The sequence below is a fragment of the Solea solea genome, chromosome 2 (genome assembly GCF_958295425.1).
Source record: "Solea solea chromosome 2, fSolSol10.1, whole genome shotgun sequence".
Classification (NCBI taxonomy): domain Eukaryota; kingdom Metazoa; phylum Chordata; class Actinopteri; order Pleuronectiformes; family Soleidae; genus Solea; species Solea solea.
In genome coordinates, this window is record NC_081135.1 from 19,395,717 (window position 1) to 19,423,382 (window position 27,666).

The 27,666-nt window shown below is 42.0% G+C and overlaps 1 protein-coding gene across 8 annotated transcripts; it reads left to right on the plus strand.

Annotated features, from left to right (window-relative positions):
* Positions 1-654: 654 nt before the first annotated feature.
* tbc1d4 (TBC1 domain family, member 4) lies at positions 655-27,666 on the plus strand. 8 transcript variants are annotated; one of them, XM_058615021.1, is made up of 24 exons: positions 655-1,180; positions 1,298-1,772; positions 7,148-7,276; positions 7,362-7,599; positions 7,768-8,012; positions 9,050-9,139; positions 9,536-9,640; positions 9,734-9,866; positions 9,967-10,058; positions 10,234-10,344; positions 10,873-10,995; positions 11,639-11,698; positions 14,280-14,497; positions 14,941-15,102; positions 18,024-18,181; positions 18,611-18,805; positions 19,936-20,097; positions 20,193-20,351; positions 21,061-21,161; positions 21,266-21,409; positions 22,959-23,118; positions 23,243-23,412; positions 24,340-24,516; positions 25,081-27,666. In XM_058615021.1, the coding sequence occupies exons 2-24, from the start codon at positions 1,374-1,376 to the stop codon at positions 25,309-25,311; spliced, it is 3,762 nt and encodes a 1,253-aa protein (XP_058471004.1). In that variant the 5' UTR covers positions 655-1,180; positions 1,298-1,373; the 3' UTR covers positions 25,312-27,666. The 8 variants fall into 8 exon arrangements, with proteins under 8 accessions (XP_058471004.1, XP_058470995.1, XP_058471012.1 ...); XM_058615012.1 differs by having other exon boundaries at positions 655-1,772; XM_058615029.1 differs by having other exon boundaries at positions 655-1,772; positions 14,283-14,497.

Genomic DNA, 27,666 nt, shown 5'->3' on the forward strand with positions numbered 1-27,666 from the left:
GTCTCTCTCTGTGTATCTTGTAACATGATATTTGTTGTATGGACTGAAGGATTTTACTTACTTTTTCCTATATGTGATCCAGTGATTTTTGAACAGTTATTGTGCTGGAAGTGTGCGTTGGTTTGGCTCATGCCAAACAGAACTTGGATGTGAAGTCTATGTGTGTTCTGTTGCAGGAAAGTTTTCAGGGGTAAGTTTGTGCATTGCAGATTTACTGGTTTTGCAGTTGTCTATAGTGAAACTGTGATGATTTGTGGTCTTCAGCAGAAGTGTGGGTTGGTTTCATGTGGCACAGCTGCTACCTTGGGGGAGGGGTCGATTTATTGCGTTTGATGGATGGAAGTCCTCTAGTATTTGAAGCATATCAGATGTGATTATAGCTGCTCAAAATCCCAAACGAAATCAGCAGCAACCTGTTTGTAAACGGTTTGCCTTGGTGGGTCATTGCACAACATACAGTGCATGTATTTGTTCTGTAGCAAGGGCTTGCCTTCGCGACCCCTGCTGGTAGAAAGTATGGGCCCCATATGTGTTGCAAACACTTTCCATAGAAGACACTTTCCAGTTATTATGCACAGTGAGGAGGGGCGGAGCCTCTATCTGTCACGTTTCACACAGCGGCTCTGCCCCGCCCACTCCTCCAGCACATGGGATGTTTGGGGCGCGTCGTCAGCGCGCACAGGCACAGCCGCTCCACCTCCAAGGCTCTGTGGAAGAAAGGAACACATTCGGGAGGTAGCACTAAACAAGCAATAAATGTATGTATTTTTATACTACATTTGAAAAAAAAAGGGAAGTGCGGCTGAGTAAGCTAAGCTGTGTTTGCATTAGGATTTTAGTGCAGGGAGCGTGTGAATGCGTGGCTTCCTTGGCTGTGCGCTGCTGCGCGTAGAGGGAGCGACGTCAAAAGAAGAAATCAAATCTGTGGGCGACTGTTGTTTACACAGGAGCTCTTGAGGTTCAGAGCCACAGTTTAGCAAGCAAGCAAGCCTGGCTGGGACTTACAGTAACAGGGCTGTTTAGCGTTTGACTCTGTGTCCAATGCAAACAGAGCCAACAGAGACGCGCTACAAACTACACGCACACACAGCCTTGAAGGTACATTTGGTAAAAAAAACAAGATATTTCCAGAGAAGGAGAAGATTTCGGAGAACATGAAGAGTTGCAGTTGATCGTGAGGGTGAGCACATGCTGTGCACGTAGCCGATCGTTGCCTTGAGTGAACTTTTTGTTTTGTGGATGCGGACATGGAAACTGTCGTAAACTAATAACAAACTGCGCCTGGCCTTGCTTGCAGGGGATGGTACCTCGGTGTTATCCTTTTTAAAAACAGTCTTTTAGTTCCATAAAGCCGTCAGCGAGGAAAGTCGGACATGGAGAGTCCGGAGGAGAAGGAGAACAGTCCCCCGAAGTCGGAGCGGAGCTACGCGCTCAGTTACATCGGCTGGTCGTCGCTGGACAGGCGGACCACCCTGCCCATGCTACCGTGGCTGGTGGCAGAGATCCGCAGGAAGAGCGAGAGGGGCGACTGCGGCAACGTGGTGCAGCCCAGAGAGGTCAACTTGATCCTTAACCCCCCCTTCGTGCGCTGCGTGCCCTCGAGCAGCAACAACTCCTCAGTCTTCATCTTTGAGCACAAAGCGCAGCTCATCTCTCGCTTCATCCACAACAGCAATGATCTCTCTTACTTCGCCTATCTCCTGCGGGGCCAGCCCGACAACCCCGAGTCCGAGATGTCCTGCCATGTCTTTAAGGCCGGCGAACCCAACCAGGTAGGCCTTTCTGCCCCTGTGCCAGAAAAATACCCACACTGCACCACCGGTCCACAGAGCCAGAACTGGTTGTATTTATTGCCACGTGCGCATTAACATACAACAGTAGAACATGCACATCTTTATGAACAGATAAACACACGTGCCTCCAATCGTACAAGAAAGACTTGAGGGGAAAAAGTAGTAGAGTAGTATAAATAATACTTTTATTTCTGTAATATCATAGTGGTGAGGTTATGACGTTCCACTCAGGTCCGCTCATGCAGACTGTGTGATGCACTGACTGTCTCCTGAAAGTGTAAACACAAAACAAAGGAAAGCCTGAGCTCAAATGTCCTCGAGATTACCAGTATGTCATTTAATCTCAAATACTGTAGATTAGTCAACAGCCCAAACATGTTTGCTTTGGTATTAAGTATTTAGGCCACCATTCAGTGATAAATGGAGCACCTTGTTTTGTCTTTTTTCCCCCTGTGTTTTTGGTCTCCTCTGTTTAGGGTCTCTGGTTGATGCCCATGGTGCGATAACAACAATATTGAGTCAGCATATTTACATGCTGATCAGCATGCCAGTCTTGAGTAATAAAGCAAGATGGTTTCAAAATCAGGAAGGTGGGACTTGAGTCAAGTGTTGAGACTGTGCAGTCTTTCCTGAGGTCAAGCTGAATGTGTGTGACATAGTGAGATGCCGGCCTATGTGTGCGAGAGTTTGTGGAAGTGAAGCAGAGACACAGTTTTGTGCGTCAAGAGAAGAATCCTGAAGTGCTGGTTTTAGTGCATACATGATTGCTAATTCACCGCACTTGTTCACGTTGGATCTTTTCTTTTTCCAGGAGAACCTTAACAGATAACAAACGCGTATCGTGTGTTGTGCTTACGTTTTGCATCGATCTCAAACATGCCTGCATTGTATCATGTTTCTTGTGGTATGTGCAGGGAAGGAGCAGCGCCTCTCTGCTAGGATTACAGCAGTCAGAGAGAGATCTTGAACATACCCCATTCAGCGTACGCATTACGCAACATAAACTGGTTTGACAGCCAGCAAGCTAGGAACATGTGTAAGGTAGACCATGTGGAATGCATGGGTTATTGTAGCAGCACTCTGCTGCCGTATGTACAACACCCTGCCGCAGTCACTCTTAATGATTTGATTATTAGCAAGGTATTCACTGTTAATAACACACCCATTCACATTGTGCATCTGTGGATTGGTTCTTTTTATCCTCACTGAGTTTCAGAACATGATTGAAATATTGCTTTGTGTCTACACTGACAGGTTTGTTTTCAAGTCTATTCTTAGCTGCTGATATGACAGGGATGCATAGCCCAGACAGAGAGAGAAGGAGAGCGACGCGGGGCATGATGTGAAAGGTTAAAATGAGATGACACATGATGTCTTCTGGAGCAGATGAGCTGAGCTGGTATTATTTTGCATGGAAATAATAAGAAAACAGAGTTTAACAAAGCAAAGTCTGTGTGTAAACAATGTGAGTGGCTCTTTGTTTAAAACACGCTGCATCGAAAATCAAGTCTGACTTCTTCAATCTGAAGAACTCTTGTATATTTTATTCCAGTTTCTAAAGCAAGTGCTCTATATTATGGATAGTGTAAAAACGTTACGCTTTTCTTAAGAATTAAATCACAGGGATAGTCATATACTGTCCGTCCTCAAGGAAACTACTTCAGTGTGATTCTACACAGCATGAACCCTTACCTTTGCTCTCACTTGGAAATAGACCATCTCTGACTGGGTGACCCTCTACTGGCTCACAAGTGTTAATCACACTAATGGACATTTAGTGACACTTGACTGTCCAAATCTCTTTTTGTCTGGAAATGTCTTTTTGTTATAAAACCTAGCTGGGATGAATACTCATTATTACACTTCACTCTAAATCTCAGAAGAAATGATGTCTTCCATTTTATAACCCAGCCATGTTATCATAAGACCCAAAATACTCTTTTCTCTGTGCCTTGCCATTGCATGGTTTGTATAGGCTTGTTCGCGTAGCCCAGCCTCCGTCTGTTAACATGACAATATTCTTCTGTATTATCACAAAACACTACAAGGTAGAGGTAGAAGTTAAAGGGGAAAAAAGTGGACAGGAGAGGCAAAGGAAAGAAAACACTCACTAACTGCCATAAAACATGAAAAACAAACAAAGGAAACACTGTCACTTTTCACTATTTGCATTTTACATGCTTTTCTTAGGTTTGATTAGGTAAGTTCCTGTGAGTTCCCAAACAACATTTTAACGTAAACTTACCCTCTTTAGTCGGTTTACTGCTATTGTAAGTGAATGGCCTTCTTACTTTTGTTATAACATAATAACACATGTATTTGGGACAAAAAAAAACGGTTGGAAGTACAGTAGTGTGCAAGCGATTTTTATCAAGCAAAAGCTTTGTTGTTTTTATATCGGTTAAATCCTGTGATCATTGGCATTTGAATTGGAATGATGCGACTGAAAGTTGGTTCAGTGTATACAGTAGTATATTATGTGTATGTAATGCTTAAGCATGTCTTGAAAAAACATAAGCGTAATAGACCTTTTCACTTTTTCACAGCAGACATTTGTTGACATGAAGCAGTAGGACAACAACGTGTTAACAAAAACTTTAATTATTGTTCCGCTCCAGGTTTAAGAGAGCCGGGGTCGTGCTATTGTTCAAGTGTAAAGGTAGATCACACAATTTAACCTATAGAAACATTTCCCCCAAATATGCTGCATACATTCTAATGAAGTGACTGAGGAATAACTTGTCCTGTAATTACAGCACTGCAAAAACAATAAATCGAATGACTTTTGCACGCTATCGTGAATGAAAAGACAGTTTGTGTCCCTGCTGCTGTCTTCACACGCAGTGATTTGCAGTTATGATATGAGCTCCCGCCCTGCTTTGTTCTCAGTTGGTACACAAAGACTGTTTCAGACTGAGGCACTCACTGCGCCTTCAGGCACATGGAACAGCAAAGAACGCCATGCTGCTGCCATTATGAGTAGTGAGGTTCGGATATGAACATGTGACAACAGTATTGAGTGTTTTTAGAATCAAGGTCCGAGCACATAAAGACATGTATGTGTACTCAACTAAAGCAACAGCATTTATCAGGGTTACACCTAAAGTCTTATCAGCATCTTATTTTTTTTTTTTTACAGTTGAAATGTGGCTTTTAACATTTGTAAAGCTGTATTTTGTCTGTAAGTGATTGTCTTTGTCTTTTATTTACTCCATATTGCTCAGCTCTGACCTCTATTTCAGTTTTTATCTTTTGATATCGCTTGGTTGACACAGTTAACCCGAGTGTCTATGACAGAAGCCTCGTTAGGTCTGATTGCAGATGCTATGCAGGACGGGTGTGTTGAGGACTCGCTGTTACCCTGTGGTTTTACTTAATGTTGCCACGTGAGATAAACAGAGCTACGTGGCAGCTGCTGTTTGATCAGATACCATTAAGGGCCTATTGAAGGGAGGTTTGACATTACTTGAGCCATGCGGTGCTCGGGACTCTCCCAGCTCATAGAGGACAATCCTTGTGATTGTCTGCTTCTAAGCTCTAACGCTGGTGTTTATAGACGTGCTTTCAATCAAACCAGGCAGTGCCTCTGATATCATTTTAGAAAGCCGAGCGATGATAAGTGACAATGAATCTGCATGATGAAACATGGGGTTTTCATTGGTTTGAATATGTTTCCAGTGGGAAAACACAGGCTTTCCTTTATAGAAGCGTTCTCCCTGTCTCAGATAAACACCTTTACTGGATCTAGACTACAAATAATTAATTGGATCAAATGGTACTTTGGTGTTGCCTTACTCATGTATTATCCAGCAGTTTCTTTAAATGTTAAGATGGCTCCGTTATATTTTCCCTACAGGACTTAAGCCTATCACATGACAGAGCAGACAGTGCAGCTGTGATTCTCAGCCACCAAGGCCTCGGAAATTCCTTGACCTACACTAGTGTTAGTGTCTGAGAATTATTGTAACACGGTTCAAGGTTATTTGCAGACAGCAATCCATTTGCTTTGTTGTAAGGACATCAGTTCCACCGGTCAGAGGTCTGTTTGGGTCGAAAGAAAGCCTGAGTATGTATTACCAACAACCCCTACCTCCCCTGCCATTTTCTTCATCTCAGTACAGTCCTCTGTCACCAGCCATGCAGGCCTCAACCCTTGGGAAAGCATGAACTTGGAAAATGGAACATTAAAATAGCTCCTGCAGCCAAAGTACAAATATGGCGGGCGGCTATTTCATGCTCGTGTCTCGAGCATGAACTATGAAGAGCAGGGTTGGTCTTTGTCGGGATGTTTTGTTTGTTTTACGATCCATCCTTTCCTGTTTGTCTGTCCTCTCGCTTTTGTGCATTTTTTTTTCCTGGGTCCCACCTCTAAAGTAGTTTGTTACGTAACTTTCCTCCCTAGTCCACTTAAAAAACAATATTTGCTCAACAGTCATTATGCAGCTGTTATCACATACAATAGACGTGTGCACTGTTTGCTGTCACTGCTCATTGTTGTCTTAAACACAGTATGTGCCTGACCTTGGCGGTGCCTTTTAGGGAGCTGCATGCCAATTGTTTTTTAAGTGCAGCTGTGATCCAGTTCTCCCTGTCTTCAGACCTTTTCCTGTTACTCTCAGTTGTAAAGGTGAAGGATGGATTGGCCTCCAGTATTGCTTCACCGTTTGCTTTTATTTTCTGTCATGACTTGTTTTGTTTTTTCTCCATGGATGTGCATTACTTTGACGGTGCTTGCTGTTCCTGTGCCTGACACAGTGGAGCAGAAACAGGCTCAGCGACCTTCAAGTTTCTGATTTCTTTTTTTAATCCTGCAGTGAGGGTGTGGGCGTTCCCACATTATACTGTGTCTTACAGTCCCAACATAAAGTCAGTCAATCATATCTTTTGTTGTAATGACCCGTGTGACCCACACTGATATGATGGCAGAGCTGGGTAATGATTCAATAACAGCAATTATCACAATATCTTCAATTGCAGTATCATAAAACTTCATCATGTATCGCTATTGGGTTTAAGCACTGCACAAACACATGGTATTTTACATAAAAGTGTATTTTTATTGCCCATAAAGAAGTTTAATTTGAACTGGTTTGATCAGGTTTCACCCAGGAGCATTGTATTGATTCAATTATTAATGTGACACTTATTGCAGTAATTATTAATATTGGGTGTTCTGAACATTTTTTGATCTAATTTTGACCATACTGCCCAACAATGTAATAGTTATGTGGGTCTTGTGTTGTTCAGTTGTAGACTCCCCTGACATTTGGTTCCACTTCTCATTTGTTCTAATTTTCCATTTTGTACGTCTTCCTAGTCGCCATATCCCATTGTTCCTCTGGTGTTTTGTACAGGTCGCAGAGGTGATCACCAGTATTCGCCAAGTGTCCAAATCAGCCCTGAAGGAAAATGCCAAGCCCAAACAGGAAGCTGAGGAAGCCTTCTACAACTCCCAGAAGTATGAAGTGCTTTACTGTGGCAAGGTAAACACTAATGCATAATGATATGGTTTGCCTTCCTTTAACAAAGTCATTGAGTAACTGCTATTGGATTAAATGCAATTTCCAGGTTACAGTTGCACACAAGAAGGCTGCGTCCACACTCATTGACGATTGCATCGATAAGTTTCGTCAGCATGAGCTTGAGCGCAAGCGCCTCCGCCTGCTCAATGGTCAGCGAGCGTCCATGGAAGGTGCCCCCGTGGAGCTCCTCATGGCGAGCGAAGCAGACCCACTCTCCTCTGCTCTGGCTGAGAGTACGGAAGGCCAAGAAGTTCCTGGAGTGGAGGACGTAAGCGGAGGTGAAGGTAAAGACCTAGTAAAAAGCAAGGATGAAATAATGCAAGAGGCTGCAGTAATTAATACCCAGCCTTAATCACACCATTGCTGTTGTTATTACGTGTCAGGCTTTCCATTCTGGCACATCAGAAACACGGGTCAGTCAGTCAGTCGCTTTGTATCTGCTGGATCCCCAGGTCGAGTCATCACCAGCAGTGCCAGTCAGAGCAGTCTGCGAGGAGCGTTCCCCGAGTGCATCCTGGAGGACTCTGGATTTGAGGAGCCTCAGGAGTTCCGCACACGCTGCAGCAGCTTGGCAGGGAGTCTGCAGAGGAAGCCGGGGGAGGGCGTCATCATGGCTCCCATGCGGCGCAGACATGCCAGTGCACCAAACAATGTTCAGCCGTCTGATGCGGACAAGAACCGTACCATGCTCTTCCAGGTAAAAGAAGTCAAGGAACAATGCTTTGTTGCATTTTGCTGACGCCTTGATATCAGAATGTGCTCAGAGTTATCTGATCTCCAAGTTCAGCTGCAGTAGACTTTACTCTGTTTACACTTAGAAGTTCTTTAATCACAGTCATTAAAACTTGTGGTGTAGGATGCACTCGGGTATCTTGACTGGACCAAGGGATCGATTATATTTGAATTACAGTAATTGCAGTATCATGTGTGATTGTAATATATATGAAAAACATACAATTTACAGTTGTACTAAGTCTTGTTCTTTTAGGATTTACTCCCATGCCAAAGTGCACGGTTAGGTTTATAGGCAAAACTATAAAAACACTCTTTTGTCAATTATATGAAGGTGTTTTTTTTTTTTTTCTCACAGCTGCCGAGTCATAAATTGTCTTGAAGAACTTATCTGTTGCACCAGAAAACTAAAGGCCTGCAGGCCTCAGGGCTGCTTACCGTTGAAACCCCTCCCTGCATTTGCTTCAGCCTGTGAGCTTTTTGCTGCTGCAAATCATTTTTATGTGCACGTGGCTGGCAGCCATAACACAGAGACTAGCTTGGTCCCGTGTTACTGCCTCCGTTAAAGAGGCTGTAACTCCTGCGTCAGAATTTGGGACTTGAGTGCTACTCCAGTGAAAACGTAAGGCTGCCACGCTTTCTGTAAAGCATGCGGGCTGCAGAGTGAGGCAGCTGCCATTCCTCTCACAGCATGCCCATTTACCCATGAAGCTAATTTTAAAAACTAGAGCACGGCACTCAATATGATACTGCACACAGCAGTCAATTATGGGAAAAATCATTGGTGCACACTTGATGACCTTGATTTTTGAGTGTGTTTATTTCTGTGTCTGAAAGTGTTTGAGAATACCCAGAGCTCTTGTCACGTCACACCTGTATACTCTTTGCCTTAAGTTAAAGCCATGATCTATGAAGAGTATGAAAATGTTGCTGTGTTGTGTTCGCACTTGTCCTCGGACGAGACAATTCTGTCTCACCAACATTTACTCTTGCACTTCACAGGTGGGGCGCTTTGAAGTCAACCTCATAAGTCCAGACAGTAAGACAGTGGTGCTGGAGAAGAACTTCAAAGATATCTCATCCTGCTGTCATGTCAGTTTATTTTTACTTGCTGTGTGTTTACACTAAAAGCCTCTCTCTCTCTCTCTCTCTCTCTCTCTCTCTCTCTCTCTCTCTCTCTCTCTCTCTCTCTCTCTCTCTATCTCAGCTACAGTCCCAATCTGACTAATTTGATGCATCTGACATTAGTGTCTCTCAGTTTTTCCATTTAAGGCCAAATGACATTTTTCTCAGTTATGTAGATATATGCTCATTTATTACAGGCCCATCTCTTTTAAAATGGCGCTCGTAAAGATAATGTAGAGTCTAATATGAGCAAAGTGGTCATTTCTCTAATTAAATGGACTGTGGAATATGGAGATGGAGCCATGCACAAAATGATGACCTGAGGTTTATTCTGGCTTCCTGTTTGTCTTGACTTTGATACAGGGCATCAAGCATACCGACCATTTTGGATTCATCTGCAGGGACCAGTCCGAGTCTGGTCCCAGTCAGTATATTTGCTTTGTTTTTCAGTGTGCCAGTGAGTCACTGGTGAGTTACTCAATTGGTGGAAATGAATGTTATTTTAACTCTTTCTATTAGCCTATTAGCCTTTTTTTTATTCAAATCTGTGTTGCTTTTCAGGTGGATGAGGTGATGCTGACACTGAAGCAGGCCTTCACTACAGCAGCAACCTTACAGAGCAGCAAAACCCCGATCCAGCTCTGTGAAACCTGCCCCATGCATAAATTGCACAAGCTCTGTGAGCGAATTGAAGGTTAGACCACATAAACACATCCAACACTCTGGCTTCACTCACTGAATATATTGATGCGTGGTCTGTTTCTCAGAGTTAAAGCCAGCTCTTGTGTTTCTAGGTCTTTACCCACCCAGAGCAAAGCTGTCCATCCAAAAGTATCTCTCCCAGCTGACGGACAATGAGCAGGTTGAGATTTTTGAGCGAATTCAGGTAAGGTTTGGCTCTGTTTAGTGAGAGTACACTCTGTCCGATACTCCAGTGACCTATTAACAGGGTTTTAGTGACTGATTAAAAAAAAATGTTTTGTTTTGTTTTTAAATACAGCTGTTGCATCTGATTTTTTTTCCCATGTTGGGTTTTGACTGTTAGTATTACATGTCTGCAGAAACTGAAGCCCGGGTCGGACCAGGAAGAGAATGAGCTGGTGATTTTCCATCTGCGGCAGCTTTGTGGGACCAAACAAAAGTCCCACCTTCACATTGGTGAATCCCCTCAGGTAAACGTGTTTTCCTGTAAATTTATTTTTGAGTTTTCCAAGCTTGACCAGAACCTGAGAGGGTACTAACCAGACCCAAGTCTAATGCAGTTCATCTTAGCTGATGTTATAACCATTGTTATGAATGGTTTTCCCTGATTACAGACATGCAGATTAAATGACAATATTTGTCAATATGCACATAGATTATAAAAATAAAAAGCCCTTTTGACCAAACCTGACCTGGACCTGAATATCATTTCAGATTATTTGTCCAACCCTGGTCAGACAGGACCTGCCTGGATCAACCTCCCTCAGACTCTCATGTGTAGAATGCCAATCAGTTGAATTACCTTTTTATTCCATAACATGGCAGATATAAACATTTATCATGATTTAACCTGAGGGGTTTATGGTAAATTTTATTACTGAAATGGCATTAATCACTTACTACTGTGTTGGTGCTCTGATTTTGAGTCTGAGTTTGTATTTTTCATAGTCATCAAAGGCACATTTTATACCTTTTGTCCTCTTGTTCTCCTCCATCAGAATGCAGCAAACTGCTCGGCAGCAGGCGATGGCTCAGCCACCGGCAGTCGCTTTAAACTTGATATTCTGAAGAATAAAGCACGCACCTCCCTCACCAACTCCCTAGAGAATATTTTTACAAGGGTGAGTCTTGAGGAGAGAGGTTTTTTTGTTGTTGTTGTTTTTTTTAAATGTATCTTCTACCCCCCACATTTAGCTGCTCTTTAATTCCCTTCTGTCATCTTTATCATCACCCTGCCTCTCACCCTGTGTCAGCTGGGATTGGCTCCAGCTCCTCCCTGCAGTCCTCAGAGGTTAGGTGTCATAGATAAGGAATAAAATTATCTTCACCACGGCTGTCTTTTGTCTTCACCCCAGACAGACACCAGTTAAATTACTGTGTACCTGAGTTTATCTCCCTGCACAGTCTTTGTACCAGTCTCTGTTTCCGTGTCACTGTCATCCAGGGGATTGGGATTGACCCATATCTGCCAGTAAAACAGCAGAATAATTCCTCAGTCAAAGATTCCAGGGTGCCATCTGTTATTGTCTCAAAGACTGCACCTCACACTGTCACAGTTAACATTGTCAAGATATATCTATCAGATACAGTATGTGGATATACGTATATACAGTAAAGTGTGTTTTTATCTTTTTATTGGTTGTTTAGTCAATAGGAAAAAAGTGGTTTGTCAGAAATCTCTAATTTATTTATTAATCTTTAATTTTATTTATTTATATCTTATATCTATGTTGTTTTAATTTTGTTTATTGTCTTCATCACCAGGGTGCCAACCGAATGCGGGGCCGCCTGGGAAGCATGGGAAGCATTAGCAGTTTTGACAGAGTAAGTTTGGTTCAGGGGGAACGAGGGAATTTCTAGAGATTCATTTGCAGGACTCTGGGAATTCTCACTTTTAAGCAGTTGACAGCAGTGCTCTCCTCACATGGATACATGAAAACACACTGCATGGGTTCATGTTGAAGCTGCATTGGCCAAAAGGCAGTGTGTTTCTAGAAGTGTCAGTGAACCATTTAGGGTTCTAGGCTCCAGTGTGTCACTACTGTGGAGAATGTGGAGCAGTGGTGTGATGTTGTACCTCTGACTCCTCCTCAGTCATGGCGAGGTCAAATTCAGACTTAATGGATGGTTTCAAAGAAAACACATAGGACAAACTATGCAAGAGAACATATATTCTGATTTACCTTCTGTAACCACAATTCAACCCTTTCTCTAACTCCATTGATTCAGATATGATTTATATTTTAAATCCAGGCAAGTGTGTGTTACACTTGTCAAACAATTGTCAAATGAGTTCACATAAAGCCGATTAAGTCTCAGCTCCACATGAATCTATCTCTGCACTTCTCAGTAAGTGGTGTTTAGATCTTGTGTGGGCCGGCCACATTCTCATGCTACATACATGTTTTGTGTCAAGAGACATTATGCCTGAGAAGAGAGACAGGTTGGAGCAAGTTTCAGAAGTCAATTCAGAGGAGAAAGCACTGCTGGTGTATACACAAAAACACTCCCTTGATCAGGTCTGATAGTATTGCTTGACAGAGCCTGTTTTCAGATGAAGGACGCAGCATACGAGTAATGTTACATCATTTCTGCTCACAGAGACCAAACACGGGGAATAATATCAACAACAATCCTCAAAACATCAAAACCTTGAAGCTAGTAGCAGCTCATAGTTGTTGTAATCATCATCGACAACTGCTGCAATTACGACAATCGAATTATACATACTGTAAATCTCTCTGACACAAAAGGCTTAATATATATTTTAAATGTCTAACCAGACATTTTGGTGTGTCACCTGCTCATTATGTTAAAAACACACACAGAGGCAAAGAGAAAATGGGCTCACCTAGCTGTCATAAGGCTTGTGATTTGCCTTGTGCAGTCAGTCAGTCAGTCGTGTTATGTCAGATTTACTTAGGAACCACTTATGAACCATCAAGCGAATGATTTAAACATCCTTCAAGCAGCAGGCAGTTCCAAGTGTCGGAGGATTTTATTAACCTTGTTACAGCTGCTACACTTCCTGCTTTAGCCACACAGTATTTGCTTCTCCAGATTTAGTCATAGCCACACACAACTATGAAGAGCTGAAGCAAATTTCATAGGCAATCTGTGCAACTTGAAGACATCCATCGTTCTTCTGACATTTTTTTTATGTAGAGTCAACGATCACCAAGGAGTCTCTGACGTCTTCACCCTCATGTTTCACCTGTTTCCCCCCCTTTGTTCAATTCTTGACAAACAGAGGAATGTTGTTTGTCAAGAATTAAGCAAATAAGTAGTCATCTGGGGATAATATCAGGATACTGATGGCCCAGCGGCAGGAAATTCAAGTCAGGATGTCCATTTTTGTGTCTGCTGAGCCATGCCTGTCCTGGCTTCCTCTTCTTTGCCTTGTCATAGGACACAACACACTGATTATGAACCTCTTCATCTTATCTTATCAGTGCTTCCGAACATGAACACATTTCATGTTAGCATTTCAGCAAATAGTCAAATTAAAAGTGTAATTTAGATGATAAATTAAGAAACCCATTTGCAGTCTGGAGTGAGAGATTTTAAAATGTCCTTGTGCATATCGGTGCAAGGAGCTCAAGTGTCGCTGAACCCCTCCTGTCATGGGGTATCAGAGAGAGGGAGGGCTCTAAAAGCACGATGGGAGGGGACTGATGTGGCGTTGACGTGCTTAGATCCTCCCCACCAATAGTATGTGACGCCCTAAGTCACAGGACATTGTCCATTAGAATACAATAGATGTGGAAGTCGCAGCAGTAGGCATGAGGCAATAGTGTGAGAGTGTTGAGTGGAAAGTTGAACCTGGAATGAGTCCTGCTCTGGGGTTTCCTTGGTTAGGTGAGTGCAGACCTGTAACTTGAGTGTTTGTTTGGCGTCAGTCTCTGGAATTCAATGAGCTGTATATGAGCTGTGTGTAGTTTGTGTTTCATCATTCAGCCATTTAGGACGGTTTTGATCATACCCAGCTTATGACCCATACATTGCAACTGATATATATGTATATATATATATATGTATATGTATATATATATATATATATATATATATATATATATATATGTGTATGTGTATATATATGTATATATATATATATATATACTGTATATATATATACATATATATGAATATCAATGTAATATTTAATAAGTGTTTGTTTTCTTTCCATTAAGACTTTTAAAACTGCAATTAAGTGGTTTCTTAATCTTTCACTCAATCTTTGATTATCTGACATTATTCCTTTTCAGTAATTAATTTCAATATTGACTGATTTGAAACTCTTTTGTCTTGATATTGTTTTTGGCTGCATCGTCCAGCCCTAATCCGGTCATTTGCGTCTGTCTCTCTTATGCACCGATGTTTCTCTCCTCTCATTTCTCCTCTTCAGCAGGATGAGGAGTCCCCTGGTCACTCCCCTCCAGGTTCCCCTCCCGCCTTCCCTGACGACGACCCAGAAGCCGGTCAGCAGTTCCGTCGCCGTGCCCACACCTTCAGTCATCCACCCGTGAAGAAACGCATCTCCTTCGAGGGACAGCCAAGCGGCCAGAGCAAACCGGCTCCACTGCACAGACAACACTCTGTTAACCCAGAGCTGCTGCAGAGCAGGTAACTCACACTTCAGCTGTCACTCATTGCATTGCTAGTTTGGGGGAAAATGGAATGATCCATGCAGATGATGCATCTCTTTAGCAAAGCTGGAGGAGTTGATCTTTTGCTTGTTTTGTTTGAAGATATGGCTAATGCTAACTTTGCTCCAAAAAACCAAAAAATCTGAACCCGTTGCTTTTCTTTTGATCACTAACTAAATATTTAGTTGACCTTTTGTTACACACACACACACACACACACACATTATAGTCTGTTAGCAGCACTTTGTTTAGTTCAAAATCTCTTTACCCCCTGCTCCCCTGTCGTAGAACAATAGCATCACAAGTTTCCTGTCTCTGTGTTGATCCCTCCTTGTTTTGCTGTTCTCCGACCAGAAGCCTTTTTTCTTTTGTGTAATGCTTGTTTTTCATTTGTGGGCATTTCATGTTTGGTTCGCCCAGTCCCGCGGCGGTCACGAGAACGCGCAGCGTATCGGAGAGCGAGTCCTCCTTCAGCCTCCCCTCCTCCTTCTCCGCTCCCACTTTCCTGAAAAGCTTTTACCAGGGTTCCCTGGGTTCCCTGGGCTCCCTGAGCTCCCTGCCAGACAGTGGGAGCCTCAAGAGGTGAGAGGGGGGTTCTCAGACAAACCCCCCTGCTATGACCCGAATGCACCGGCCCGGGACTTGATCAAGGGGATGAGATTGGTGGGAAGGGCGAAGTTTTCTTTGCTGGAATGTTTGGCTGTCAAATCTTTTAACATCTAGCTTTTTTTTTTGTCTCTGTATCCTTGTACTTTCCTCCCGTTTATCCCCAGCAACGTTTTATGTGAAAAAGCACTTTCCATCTATTCTTTTTTCCATACATTGTCGCTGTAGCTGGACACGCCCTCTTCCTGTTTCTCTCACAATAGAAGAGGATGCTGATACACCTCTCCTGCCGCATTTGCATGTGAATTTCCTATTTTTTTTGCATGCAAACATCGAAATGATTTAATCTCACTTTACAGCATTTATTCATTTATTTAGTGTTTATTTAATAGGAGCGGCTACAATAACACAGAGAATTGCACAGCTGATCAGATGTTGTGTATCACAGCACAGTGCGCATTTGTAATTTCCAGTGCTCGTCCTTAGAAGTGCCTGCCAGTATACAATGTATATATACAGTATATATGTATATGTATATATATATATATATATATATGTGTGTGTATATATATATACATATATATATATATACATATGTAGATGTATATATACAGTATATATGTATACAATATGTGTATATTTGTGTATATATATATAAATTTTGCTAAATAAGAGCAACACTGGCCCATAGTTGGTAGTTCTGTTCTGTTTTGAGCTCAGTAGCCAGTGTGTTCCATTCATTTAGCTCCCTTGATAGAACTGGACATGGTTGTTTTCCAGTACGATACATTTTACCACAGTAGAATTCCTGGTGGACAATCAAAGAACCTGAAGAGCCTGACCATATGAACACTTGCCATTGAGATTGGCGTTTGCAAATGTAGTGTCGTTGTCAAAACCTAGCGTGTTCAGGTTTTTCGGGATGTGACAGTGGTGTAATCTTATTGGGCTTTTGTCCAATATTTATAGCATGATTTTATAGCCTCTGCAGGCGTTTAATCACTGATGAACCCACCTTTGACCAAGAGGTAACACTCACTGATAAAAATCATTGCTTGTGTAGCATACACATTTTTAAATGTAAGAGTCTCTGATTTGTCAAAACCTATACAAATGTATAACACTTATCTCAGTTTACACTCTTGGCATCACCTTTCTCGACCAGTGGCATTCAGCTTACTCTAATTCAGAATCCCTACTCTAAGTGTCCTCCTGCTGTTTCAGTTCAGTGATGGAAAATCATTTCAAAGGTTGCCTTCATTGTTCCGCTGCACTAATTAACCGACTGTGACACACCGGGGTGAGGCTGCACGTGTCTTCTCTCTTTGGACTGCCTTCACTGGGTCCATGTGTCTGGATGACTGATATTAAAGGTTAACGCTTTCAATATGAATGAGGTTCAGTGGTAAAATGTCATTTTCACATTACAAGGGACAGCAGCGTGGTCTCCAGAGCTTTTGCATTGATCACAATGCAAAATAGCAAGAAATGATCTTTTGACACACGGTTCCTGCGATGACACATAAAAACATGTTTGAAATCCAAGATGTTGAAAAGGATATGTAAATCCAAACAAGCCAGCTTGTTTCACAGTCTGGTTTGCTTTCTGCTGCAGTGTGAGATAACTTTATCCCAGTGACTCTTCAGTGACTCCCTTTGTTAATAACAGGAGATCATAATGAGAGGCATCAAGCAAAACAGCTGCAGGAGCAAAATTGTTGCTCCTGTGACATTTAACTTGATCGGAGGTCACTTCCTGTTTTTCCACTGCCCACATGATCAGACAAGCATTTGCGTGCTGACCAAGCTTGTTATCCACGGTTACTATCAACTGAACCCAGCAAGTGACACAACAGCCTTGTTTATTTAACTGAAGAGGGAAGAACACAATCTCAAATACTGTCTTTAAACTGATTTTTCATTGAAGTATATGCAGGACCCAACATTTCATTATACTATTCAAGCTGAAACCAGATCAGATCAGACAACATTTTTGTGTTTATTTATAGAAACACATAATATTGCAAATATGTATCATTTTATTGGTGTTTATACACTGCTCTACAAAAGGTACAAAACAGGTTGGACATTAATATCTCAAAGGGAAGCATTGGTTTATGATATGTAACACAATTGTGGGGGTTTGTGCTGTCATTTCTACTTTTTTTTAAATTATTTTTGGGTGTAGAGTGGCTAGTTGCATGACATTTGCCTTGTAATATATCCTAAAAGTAAAAACACACTTGTGCTTTAACCTTCACTTCCACCCCACTCAACAATTTTGAATAGAGCAGCACACTTGTATTACGTCAACACAACTAGCTGTTTAGTTTAACAAACCCTCACATATGGCAAAGCTCTTACGTGTGGTTGTTGTGTATCACAAATGGCCCTTTGAATTTCTATTGAGCGCTTTTTGTGACTTAAAAATACATTTTACTCTCGTGTGAAGATCAAGATCAGCACATGATGACTCAATATATGAAACAGTAGTGAGACTAACAGCTCTTTGGCCATGTTTTCTCCTTAATAAATAATAGCACCTTCTTTTCCAGCCGACGGAAAAGCATGCATGTACCTCAGCCGTGGCTGTTTGTTCTTATTGACTTACTAATTGTGAATTCTGCCTCATTAACATTGATATTGGGAACCAGTCAATACATGTTTTTCATGTGTTGATCTCGGCTGTTTCTCATCAGCTTGGAGAAGCTGAGATGTGAAGCGTGTATAAGGTTTCTTGTGCTGGAGATTAAATGTACTGTACAGTATGAGTGCTCGTGTGCTGAAGGATGAGTCTGTGTGTGTGTGTGTGTGTGTGTATGTGCGTGTGCGTGTGTGTGTGCTGAAGGAGTGTTGATGTAAGACGACCCCTGACGCTGCTGCACTCTCTCTCACAGCAATGGCGAAGGCAGGAATAGGAGGTTGTCCGGCTGCAGCAGCGACTCTGTAACTGGAGGCCTCCCTGCGACCCCGCGCAGGGTTTCCTGGAGACAGAGGATCTTCCTGAGGGTCGCGTCACCCATGAACAAGCCCTCTGCATCCATGCAGCACCCAGGTCTGGTAACACAATCCCTCTAAGCAGTTCAGCACAACATAGAGGCAGAATGAATATGCTCTGAATAAACTAAAAGGGCATGGGAAGTGAGCACAGGGCAGAGGGTGCACGTTCTGTGGAAAAGATCATTTCTAAAATAACCTTCTTTGTGCCTGTATACTGCAGTATTTTCACATTTAGTCTCTATTTAATGAACACTGATGAAGCAATTTTCTTCATTTGCCAGTTTCTAAATGTCTTTCTGTTTATTTAGCATTATAATAATGAGGTTTATCAAAGGATGAAATTAACTGCTTCTGCAGGAAACAGTAGCAGTGTAGTTCTACAGGCGTGGGATGTGGACTCATTATTTTAAATGAAACATTATCAATAGATAATAATTTAAAATAGTGAGTTAAAAAAATATATATATTTCTCCTAATGTTCTAGAGCTGTTGCCTCTCTCTCCTCGGGACCTGGACTCAAGCCTTGACCCTTTCGGTCATCTCCTGTCAACAAGAGTTGACCTCTCTTCCGGGGAGAGGCCAAAGAGGACAGCGGCTGACTACAGGGCCCTCTGGAAGACTGCCATCCACCAGCAGATCCTTCTGCTGCGCATGGAGAAGGAAAACCAGAGACTGGAGGGTGAGTATCACTCACTGCTGTGCACATAAAAAAAAGGAAAAAAAGAACATATCCTCACTCGGGTCACATGAAAGTTATACAGGAAGAACACGATGTCTTTGTCTTGTTGTAATTAGATTATTCTTTGCTTTGTTTTCCTGCAGACACTGGTTGTATTTGTAATCTGTCATGAGATTGTACTGAAATCTGCTCACACTGGCTTGTATTGTTGACATCTCATCGAAGTGTTACGCACATGCTCTAACACTGACCAGTCTTGGTACTTCATGAGAGTGGACATTATTTCAACATTTTAATTTCTGTTGATCTTGATGTCAAATGTTGCCTCGTTTTGTACGACAGTAACAACAACAACACAATTCAGAGTTCAGAGAGAACCATTTGTCTCCATGCAGTTAAACAAGGCTGAAGCAATATTTAATTAGCTACTTAATTATAAGACGTTGATCTTTAAAAGGAAGCAGGGTGATATTATACACCTCGTCTGTAACATAAGACTGTAATATGTGAGTCTGTGCCACAGCCTGAAAGGCACTAGGGGGTGCAATAACATCTCACCACATCTCAGAGAGGAGGACGAGATGATGATTTCTTTTTTTGCTTTGTTTAGCCTTCATGATTTCCAATACCAACACATCTCTTTCCCTTTATGTGTTACTATGGCACCAATGCTGGTCTGAGGACCTAACTGTGAAAAACATTTTATTCCATAGAAGGTAAGTGATGTAAAAGAAGAATTTGTTATTAAAGGCAGAGGGTTGGCATGGCTGTGGGTGTCGATCTTTATGGTTCATTTCAGCTTATTTTGAAATTGTGCATGTTCAGGGACAATCATACTTTATGGTGTCTTTGTTACTTTTGTCCTTTGTGGCTCTCACCACTTTCTAAATGTAGCCTCTTCCCGACTTTGGCATAACAGAGGTGTATTTTTTTACGTTATTGTGGGTATTGTGGCTTGTGTTTACACCCTACGATTTCCATGGCAACTGGTGACAGAAGATGCTGCTCTCAAGTTTCGTCTCTTACTATTACAGCCTCCTTTGATGGTCTTGATTTTCTGGTACACAAAACACAATCTGAAATGGACAAAGCAGTATTAAATTTGTTCAACTCCCATGACTGTATTGCAGCGAGCAGAGATGAGCTGCACATCCGCAAGATGAAGCTGAACTACCAGGAAGTGGGCCAGTGCTCCAAAGATGCACAGGCATTGTGGGAGAGGAAACTGACAGCCCCAGGCAGAACAACAGTCCCCCAAGACAAGGAAGCGATGTATCATGCACTGTGCCAAGGTGAAAAAGTGAGAGAAGTGGGTGATCCCTGCTGAAGCAATACACGTGTGTGGTAGTTTTGAATGGGCATATGCAATTGTCGTGTTTGTGTGCAGGTATTCCCAAGGGCAGGCGTGGGGAGGTCTGGTTGCTCTTCTCCCATCAGCACCGGCTGCATCACAGACTGCCTCAGCGTCAGCACGCACCCGACACTCACTACCACGACCTGCTGAAGCAGCTCACTGCACAGCAGCACGCTATTCTGGTGGATCTAGGTATGCATGCAATTTTAAAAAAGGGGTCCCTACTTTTAAAGTTTAGAGGGAAATGATTGAGGTGATGATGTGCATGTCTTTTTAGCCTCGGCAATGTCATATTTGTTAAATAAATAGTTTCAATCACAGTATGCACAGATTTATTGGACACATTTCCGAATTGGCTGATGTTGACTGTCATTGGCATTGGTCAGCACTGACAAAAATGTTGATCTGAGTTATTTTTGGGATCCGGAGTTGTATTAAAGGTACAATTGAATTTGTGAATGTACACTTCAAAAGACTTTAAAACAGTGCAGTATTTATTTATTTTTTAAATGAACATGTGTTCCTGTGTTCATGCCAAAAAAGAAAACAACAACAAAAAGTTGACAAAATTAAGATAATTAAATAAACTTACTAAGGTATATGAAGACAACTTGCTTACGTTACTTTTGTAAACTTACTTTTGTTTAACTTAATGAAATCATTAATTATCATCAATCAGTCAACAGCTTTCTATTATTAGTGTGGTTAAGGGTTATGGTTATCAGCCATATCATTTGTTTAAATATCTGTGTGGGCCCAGATTTTCACAAACACACATCATTGCATCACTAGTTTAGTAGTTTTTCATCTTCCTTATACTTGTTAACTACAGAAACAAGTGCATCCTGTTGAAAAGCCTGCAGAAATATCTTGACCTAATATCTCCTGCCTCATTCTTCAGGCAGGACCTTCCCCACCCACCAGTACTTCTCAGCCCAGCTGGGTGCAGGGCAGCTTTCCCTTTACAACCTCCTAAAAGCCTACTCTCTGCTGGATACAGAGGTACAAACTCTAATCCTGTTACCTTTCCCCACTGTAAATCACTGTTAAGCCATGGTGTTGGTAGTTTCACAAAAGCTGTTTTTTTTTTTCTCTGTGCCACACAGGTTGGCTACTGCCAGGGTATCAGCTTTGTGGCCGGAGTGCTGCTGCTGCACATGAGTGAAGAACAGGCTTTTGACATGTTGAAGTTCCTGATGTATGACCTCGGCATCAGACGCCAGTTCAGGCCTGACATGGTCTCTTTGCAGGTGAGTGCACACATAAGTGGATAAACCATTTAAAATGGGTTTAGCTAAACAAGAAAGGTTCTCTTGTACGTATGTATTGTGATTCTGTGGGTATAAATACACAGATTTTTCAGCTTTCATGCTTTGGTATCTTCCCTTGTGGTAAAATGGTACGATACGGTCAGGTGGCTCCAATCACAACAGTTCGGTCGTGTAAATATCCCATGGAAGTCGAAGCAAACGCACAAACAGGCACAAACTGAGTAGGAAAAATAGGACCTGTTGTCCTCCATTGTCCTCGCACCGGTACGACGCCACACTACGGGGCCATCTGGGACAAACGTAGTTACTGTTCTCAGTTGAAACGCAATCCTTACCGACGGCTTTACCATTCCTAACTGTACCGTATTATACAAACTGAACTGTACTATTATGGCAGCCATACTTCGGCCACTGCAATGTCTCCTCCCACTTAGTGTAAACAGATCTGTCACTAACCAGGAAGTGAAGCAAATAATGATCACATTTCACAGAAAGAACAGTTTTTCCCAACATAAAAAAAAAACAGTTAATCAGTAAAATCATTGTGTCTCAGTTGGGTATTATATGACTTTATCTATTTCCCCCTATTTATATATTTGAGGTGTTAACATATTATTCATGTACCATTTAACATTTGCTTTTAAAAAACTGAACGTTGTGTCATACTTTTTTTTATCCTTTTAATTACTAGTTCAGGAACTATTTAAGCTCCAAAGTTTGAAACATTTTAAATTATGCACCAGTATCCCAAACAATACACAAAGAAAGAACTCCATAGATGTAACCAAAGCCCTCAGAGATTAAACAACAAGCACAAAACCTGCACTACTTTTCGCCAAGTAGCTGGCCTCTCCTCTGTGTCGGTTTGTTAGTCAGTGACAGCAAACAGCCGTCTAGTGTCTCCACCTCTCAGCGAAACCACACCTGCATGCCTGCTCAGCTTCAGTTAAACATCAGCTGACCTCACCAGGGGTGAGAGCATCGGCAGGCGTGGTAATGTTTAATCTGATCCAGGTAACCATTTAGCCGTGCAGTGAGCTCCCGCTTCTGTCGACACTGCAGTTGAACCCTTTGTAGAGCCACGCAGAGCTGGCAAACGCAGGAGGGATTTTTGTGCCGTGGTTGAGTACGAGGACGCAAAGGTAGTACTTGTGTGTGTGTGTGTGTGTTACTTTATAACTGCCAGGAAACTGTAAGAATGATAACGGACTCATTTGGGCTTGACCTAACTTCTGCTTCTCTTTTCTGTTTACTGTGCATTGCACTGTCAGGATCACTGTTCACTGATCACTGTATGTTGTGAAAGACTTATTGCAGCTTAGTAAGTGCTTGGCCTTGAGACTTGTCTCTAAAACAACACACTAAAGTTCCATTTGACAGCTTGTAATTCTTAGCTCTCCCTTTATGCTCTCTCCCCTGCAAGTCCTGATCTACCAGTTTGTTCTAGCAGAGCATGTTTTGACCTGTTTGTGTGTTAGTCTGTGAATGTTTATGCCTGTGTCGGCTGTGTGTGTGTGTGTTATCCCAGGTTCAGATGTACCAGCTCTCCAGACTGCTGCACGACTACCACCGCGACTTGTACAATCACTTCGAGGAGTACGAGATCTGCCCGAGCCTCTACGCAGCACCTTGGTTCCTCACCCTCTTCGCCTCACAGTTCCCCCTGGGCTTTGTGTCCCGCATCTTTGGTATATTCTTAGAACAATGACTCCTGTGTTTGCTCACACACACTAATGCTTATCAGTACATTAGCAGAGGTTTATACTTAAATAGACTTGTTTGTTAAACTGATACATGTTCTTGTTCTTTTAGATTTTGTATTTGCCCAGGGGACGGAAGTCATCTTTAAAGTGGCTCTGTGTCTGCTGAGGAGCCATGAGGGGGAGATAGTGGAGTGTGACACCTTTGAGAGCATTGTGGACTACCTGAAAATCACACTTCCCAACCTCACTCAGACACAGATGGAGGAGACAATTGTAAAGGTACAAAGTGCAATGGCTAACAGTGTCAGGCTTCAAAATAATGAATCCCTGTGTAATATGTAATCCATATTGCATGATTGACCACTGGTTAAAAGTTGCTCACTACTGTGATTGTGGAAGATTTCCCTCACTATATTATAAACCAACTCATATACTGTTGTAGTTAAGTTGAGTTGATTTCATTTTATGACAAAGCTTTAAATCTTCTTGGTTTACGATCACCAACTGCTCTGACACATTCACATTGGCCTAATATGGAGAGCAGATCAAATGCATAACAGAAATAATATTAATAACATTTTTAGTTTTTCAAATATTTATTTGCATGTTATTCAGTGCAATAGTCAAGATAATATCAAGCAAAAAATGCGTAGTCTGTAATTTTGCTTTTCCAACCCTGCAAAATCTCGTTATGTGCTCATAATGACAACAAAAAATTCTTAATTCTTGATCGAGTTTGCATCACATTTAGGTATCTGGATTTTGAAAAAAAAAGTCACATATAGTGAGATAAGTGTGAAAATATCATCTAACATCAGAAATGTTATATATTGTAGTTTTGTCACTAAATCCCATGAAAACAAGGGATTATTTTGTCTAGTTCGAGGCTCCTCAGCCAGAGTTTGATCCTCAACCTCAAACGTATTTGTTTCTTGTCACAAATATTTAAATACCTATGTAGTTTTTTTGTCTTGTTAAAAGACAGATAGTATCTGGCCGCAAATGTAGTGTTGTAGTATTTAGAGAAGAAGGACAGTATATTGTTATTATTATTATTATTGTTGTTGTAATGAATGAATGTGTCATTCAGTGTATCAACATGCCATATACAGGTGTTTGAAAATGCAGAATATGTTATCTTAAACTTTCAGTACAGACTCATTGACACATTGACTTATTACTGTTTGATGAACTCGTGTTTGCCAGGCAATGGAGATGGACATCTCCAAGCAGCTACATGCCTATGAGGTGGAGTACCAAGTCCTGCAGGATGAGATGATAGAAGCCGGGCCGTTGCCTGATGACTGCGACCGGCTAGACAAACTAGAGAAGACAAATGCTCAGTTGAAGAAACAGAACATGGACCTGCTAGAAAAACTTCAGGTGAGAAAGAACTTTGTCTATAATCTGCCTCCTTCCACATCTGTACCCTGTCTGAAACATCACGGTCTGGGATTTTGGGGAATGGCTGCAATTTTGATATAAACGTTAACTTGAAATGATATATTATATATTTGTTTTAAAGTGATGTGGGAAGTACAGTAGTGCCTCAAACTACCAATAGGTGGTGCTAAAACCCAATAAAAATGTTAGGCAGACAAAGGACTCAACACTTCATGTGTCCAAAATGCCTATATTATTTTAAACAGAATGAATAATGTACAAGTTAAGTCACATGTCACTTGTCTCGTAACAATTAAAGGATTGATTTGCACTGATCTATGAAAATTGAATAACTTGTGCACCATCATGGAACAGGTTATTCACATAAGTTACCGTCTCTCTATACTAACCACAATCAGGTTGACTTTATTGCTTCTGTGACAAAGTCACACACTTCCAGCTGTCTTTGTATCAGAATCTCCGCAGCTACAAAGCCTCCATCCACATTTCCACATTTGTGTTCACACCCTGTTTTCACTGAGGTACGATGTTTGTGTCCTTCAGGCTGCAAGGCAGAAGATCCAGACGCTGGAGACAAGCGTGGAGAGTCTTCTTTCTCGGGAGAGCAAAATGAAGCACATGATTCGCACTCTGGAGCAGGAGAGAACAGGTTACCAGAAGACCATTGAACGCATGCGCTCGTGCCTTCCCCCAGACACCCTGACAGATGTGGAGATGACCCACATCAAAACTGGACCCAACGGGAAAGCCAAAACTGCAGCCAAGAAGCCCTGATGGCGAACAGGGGGCTGGCTGCTCTGGTCAGGTGCTCAGAAAAAGACTGAAGTGAACTAATGGAGACTGCTTAAGTGGAAGGATGCTGAGTTCCACAGCTTTTGTTGTGCTGCTTCACAAGAGCAGCGGTGTTTTGTAAAGAAAAAAAAAAGAAGAAAGAAACAAAGAAATGTATGACGTCTGGACTTGAGATGAGCAGACTGTATTGGAAAAACCCTGATATTTGTTAGCAGATAATAGAGCAGTGGGGAGATGGTTTGAGTGATTAGTGAACAGACTGTTCCATCCGTGCATTAGAGCTGCCGCTCTGTCTCGTCTTCTTTCTCTGCCAGTTTGAAGGTGAGATGGACAACATCCTTCCCTATTCAGGTCTCCTGGTCATTTTGACGAGACTGACATAAGTGTCTGCCTCTGCAAATCTTTTTGAGCACTGCCCTTATGTGCTCACTACCAGTTTCAGTAGCAGCATAAAAGCAGCGAGCAGAAGTCGGCAAACAGTCCTTTGGACCTCAGGTTCAACGTATATAGCCATTGTGTGCAGAATCCTGAACTTGAGACCTGTTATGTTATTTTTGTGGCTTTTTAACTTGAGTCTGTGATGGAAACTCAGGTTAATCACATTGCTTTATTCCTTTTTACTCACTTGAATTACAGTATTTGTGAATGTAATTTCCCCTCAAAGTTCATCATGAGTATATTTCGTTTTTCACCGCAGAGGCGTTGCCTGGGCACACGTCTTCCGTATTACACTTTCAGCCGGTACACAGTATCTTCTGCAGATCATCACCCAGCGCCCACACCACTGCCACCACGTGAGAGACTTTAAGTACTTGCACATGCTGCTTTGGAGGAGGAACTGTTTTTTCCTGACCTCAGACAGGATGTGACGTCGCCTGCCTTCTCAGTTTCCTGCGTGACTGACCGCGGTGTCACCTCGCTTTAGCGCCATGTTCAGACACAGAGTTGACACTCCCCATGAGGCACCGAGAAACAAACGAAAGGTTAGAAGCGATCTGAATGCAGCGTCCCATCACGTTCTCCTGGTCTGAAAGCCTTTGACTCGTCGTCTTTGTCCACCCAAGATTTGACAGAACGTCTTTCTACGACTGCCCGTATACGTTTTAACTGAAGCAGCTGCAGTAATGTGGCGAAGATTTTTAACACATCACATATCAGCAGTTGCATTGTTGTTAGTAAAGATTAGTGGAGAGCCTGCAAAGGAAACAAGTAATGTAAAGACATTTCAGCTTCCTTTTGAGAAACTCATTTATGTATGGGGTATGTGTGTAAACAGAACTGCCTGAGTGCAGGAGCAGACAGTTTAAATGAATTCAAAGAGCTGTCCCTGGCTTTCTCTTTAGTTTTGTTTTATCTCACCTCTGTGTCTGACTCACCAATAGTCAGTAATAGCCAGTTCTGATTGAAAGCAAAAGTGTCCAGAGCTTTCATAAAACACTTGAACATCTAAACCAAGGTGAAGTGAAAATGAAAATCGTCACGCACTCACACACACACACACACACACAGTGTCTGCCAGTCTTCCTGTTTTTGGTGACAAGATGTGGCGACACATTCACGTCTATGCCAGTGAAGTGCTTTCTTGATCGTGCGTCCTTTGCCGTGCAGTGCACCGTGTTTGTGTTATATGCAGTCCTGCATATATGCATACACCCAGGGCACTTGTCTACTTTTGCAAAGACTATTGAGGATTATTGACCCGAGTTTGATAGGTTGATGAATCCAGCCCGATGTTCTCTGTCTCGGGTTGAAATGACGATTTATTTGACAATGTTAAAAGTTTTGCACCTCTGCACAGCAGGGATTCTCTCAACAGTTTGCAGGGTGAATCATATCAGGATGAAAATGGAACTGACCGCTCTCCTGCTTATTTGTGCATTGGAGAAATTGTCCATTAAACCAAAGATATGGTTGTTTTTTAAAATTGAAAGAATGGAAAAAAAAAAGAGAATCAATTAACCGAGACTGCTGTGATTTAGTGAATGTTTTTGTCACTACACCTGTTCAGCCTCTGTAAGTTTGTACCAAGAGAAATGTTTGGGGGGAAAAAAAAAGAAATAGTGGCAGAAAAGACCATCAGTTGACTTGTTTACTCCACATTACCCAATGTTTATTTCTTCTTGGCTCATTGTTCTGTGCCAACAGTGAGCTTTTGTTAGCCTTTATTCCCTGTTTATCATATAATTGTGTTGATATCTAATGTGACACACTTGATCACAGTCAGTGAAGGGTCTTTGTTTTAGATCTGGTGCTCCGAGTCCTGACTCGTGTCAGTCAACATGAGGGCTACACAGAGGAACTGTCGTGATTCCTTCAATAAACCTCACCTTGTCTTTT

Coding starts and splice junctions, on each gene's coding strand:
- tbc1d4 (XM_058615012.1), top strand. CDS start 1,374: ATGGAGAGTCCGGAGGAGAAGGAGAACAGTCCCCCGAAGTCGGAGCGG. Junction 7,600..7,767: donor GGACGTAAGCGGAGGTGAAG/GTAAAGACCTAG, acceptor CTGGATCCCCAG/GTCGAGTCATCACCAGCAGT. Junction 18,182..18,610: donor TGCATCCATGCAGCACCCAG/GTCTGGTAACAC, acceptor CTAATGTTCTAG/AGCTGTTGCCTCTCTCTCCT.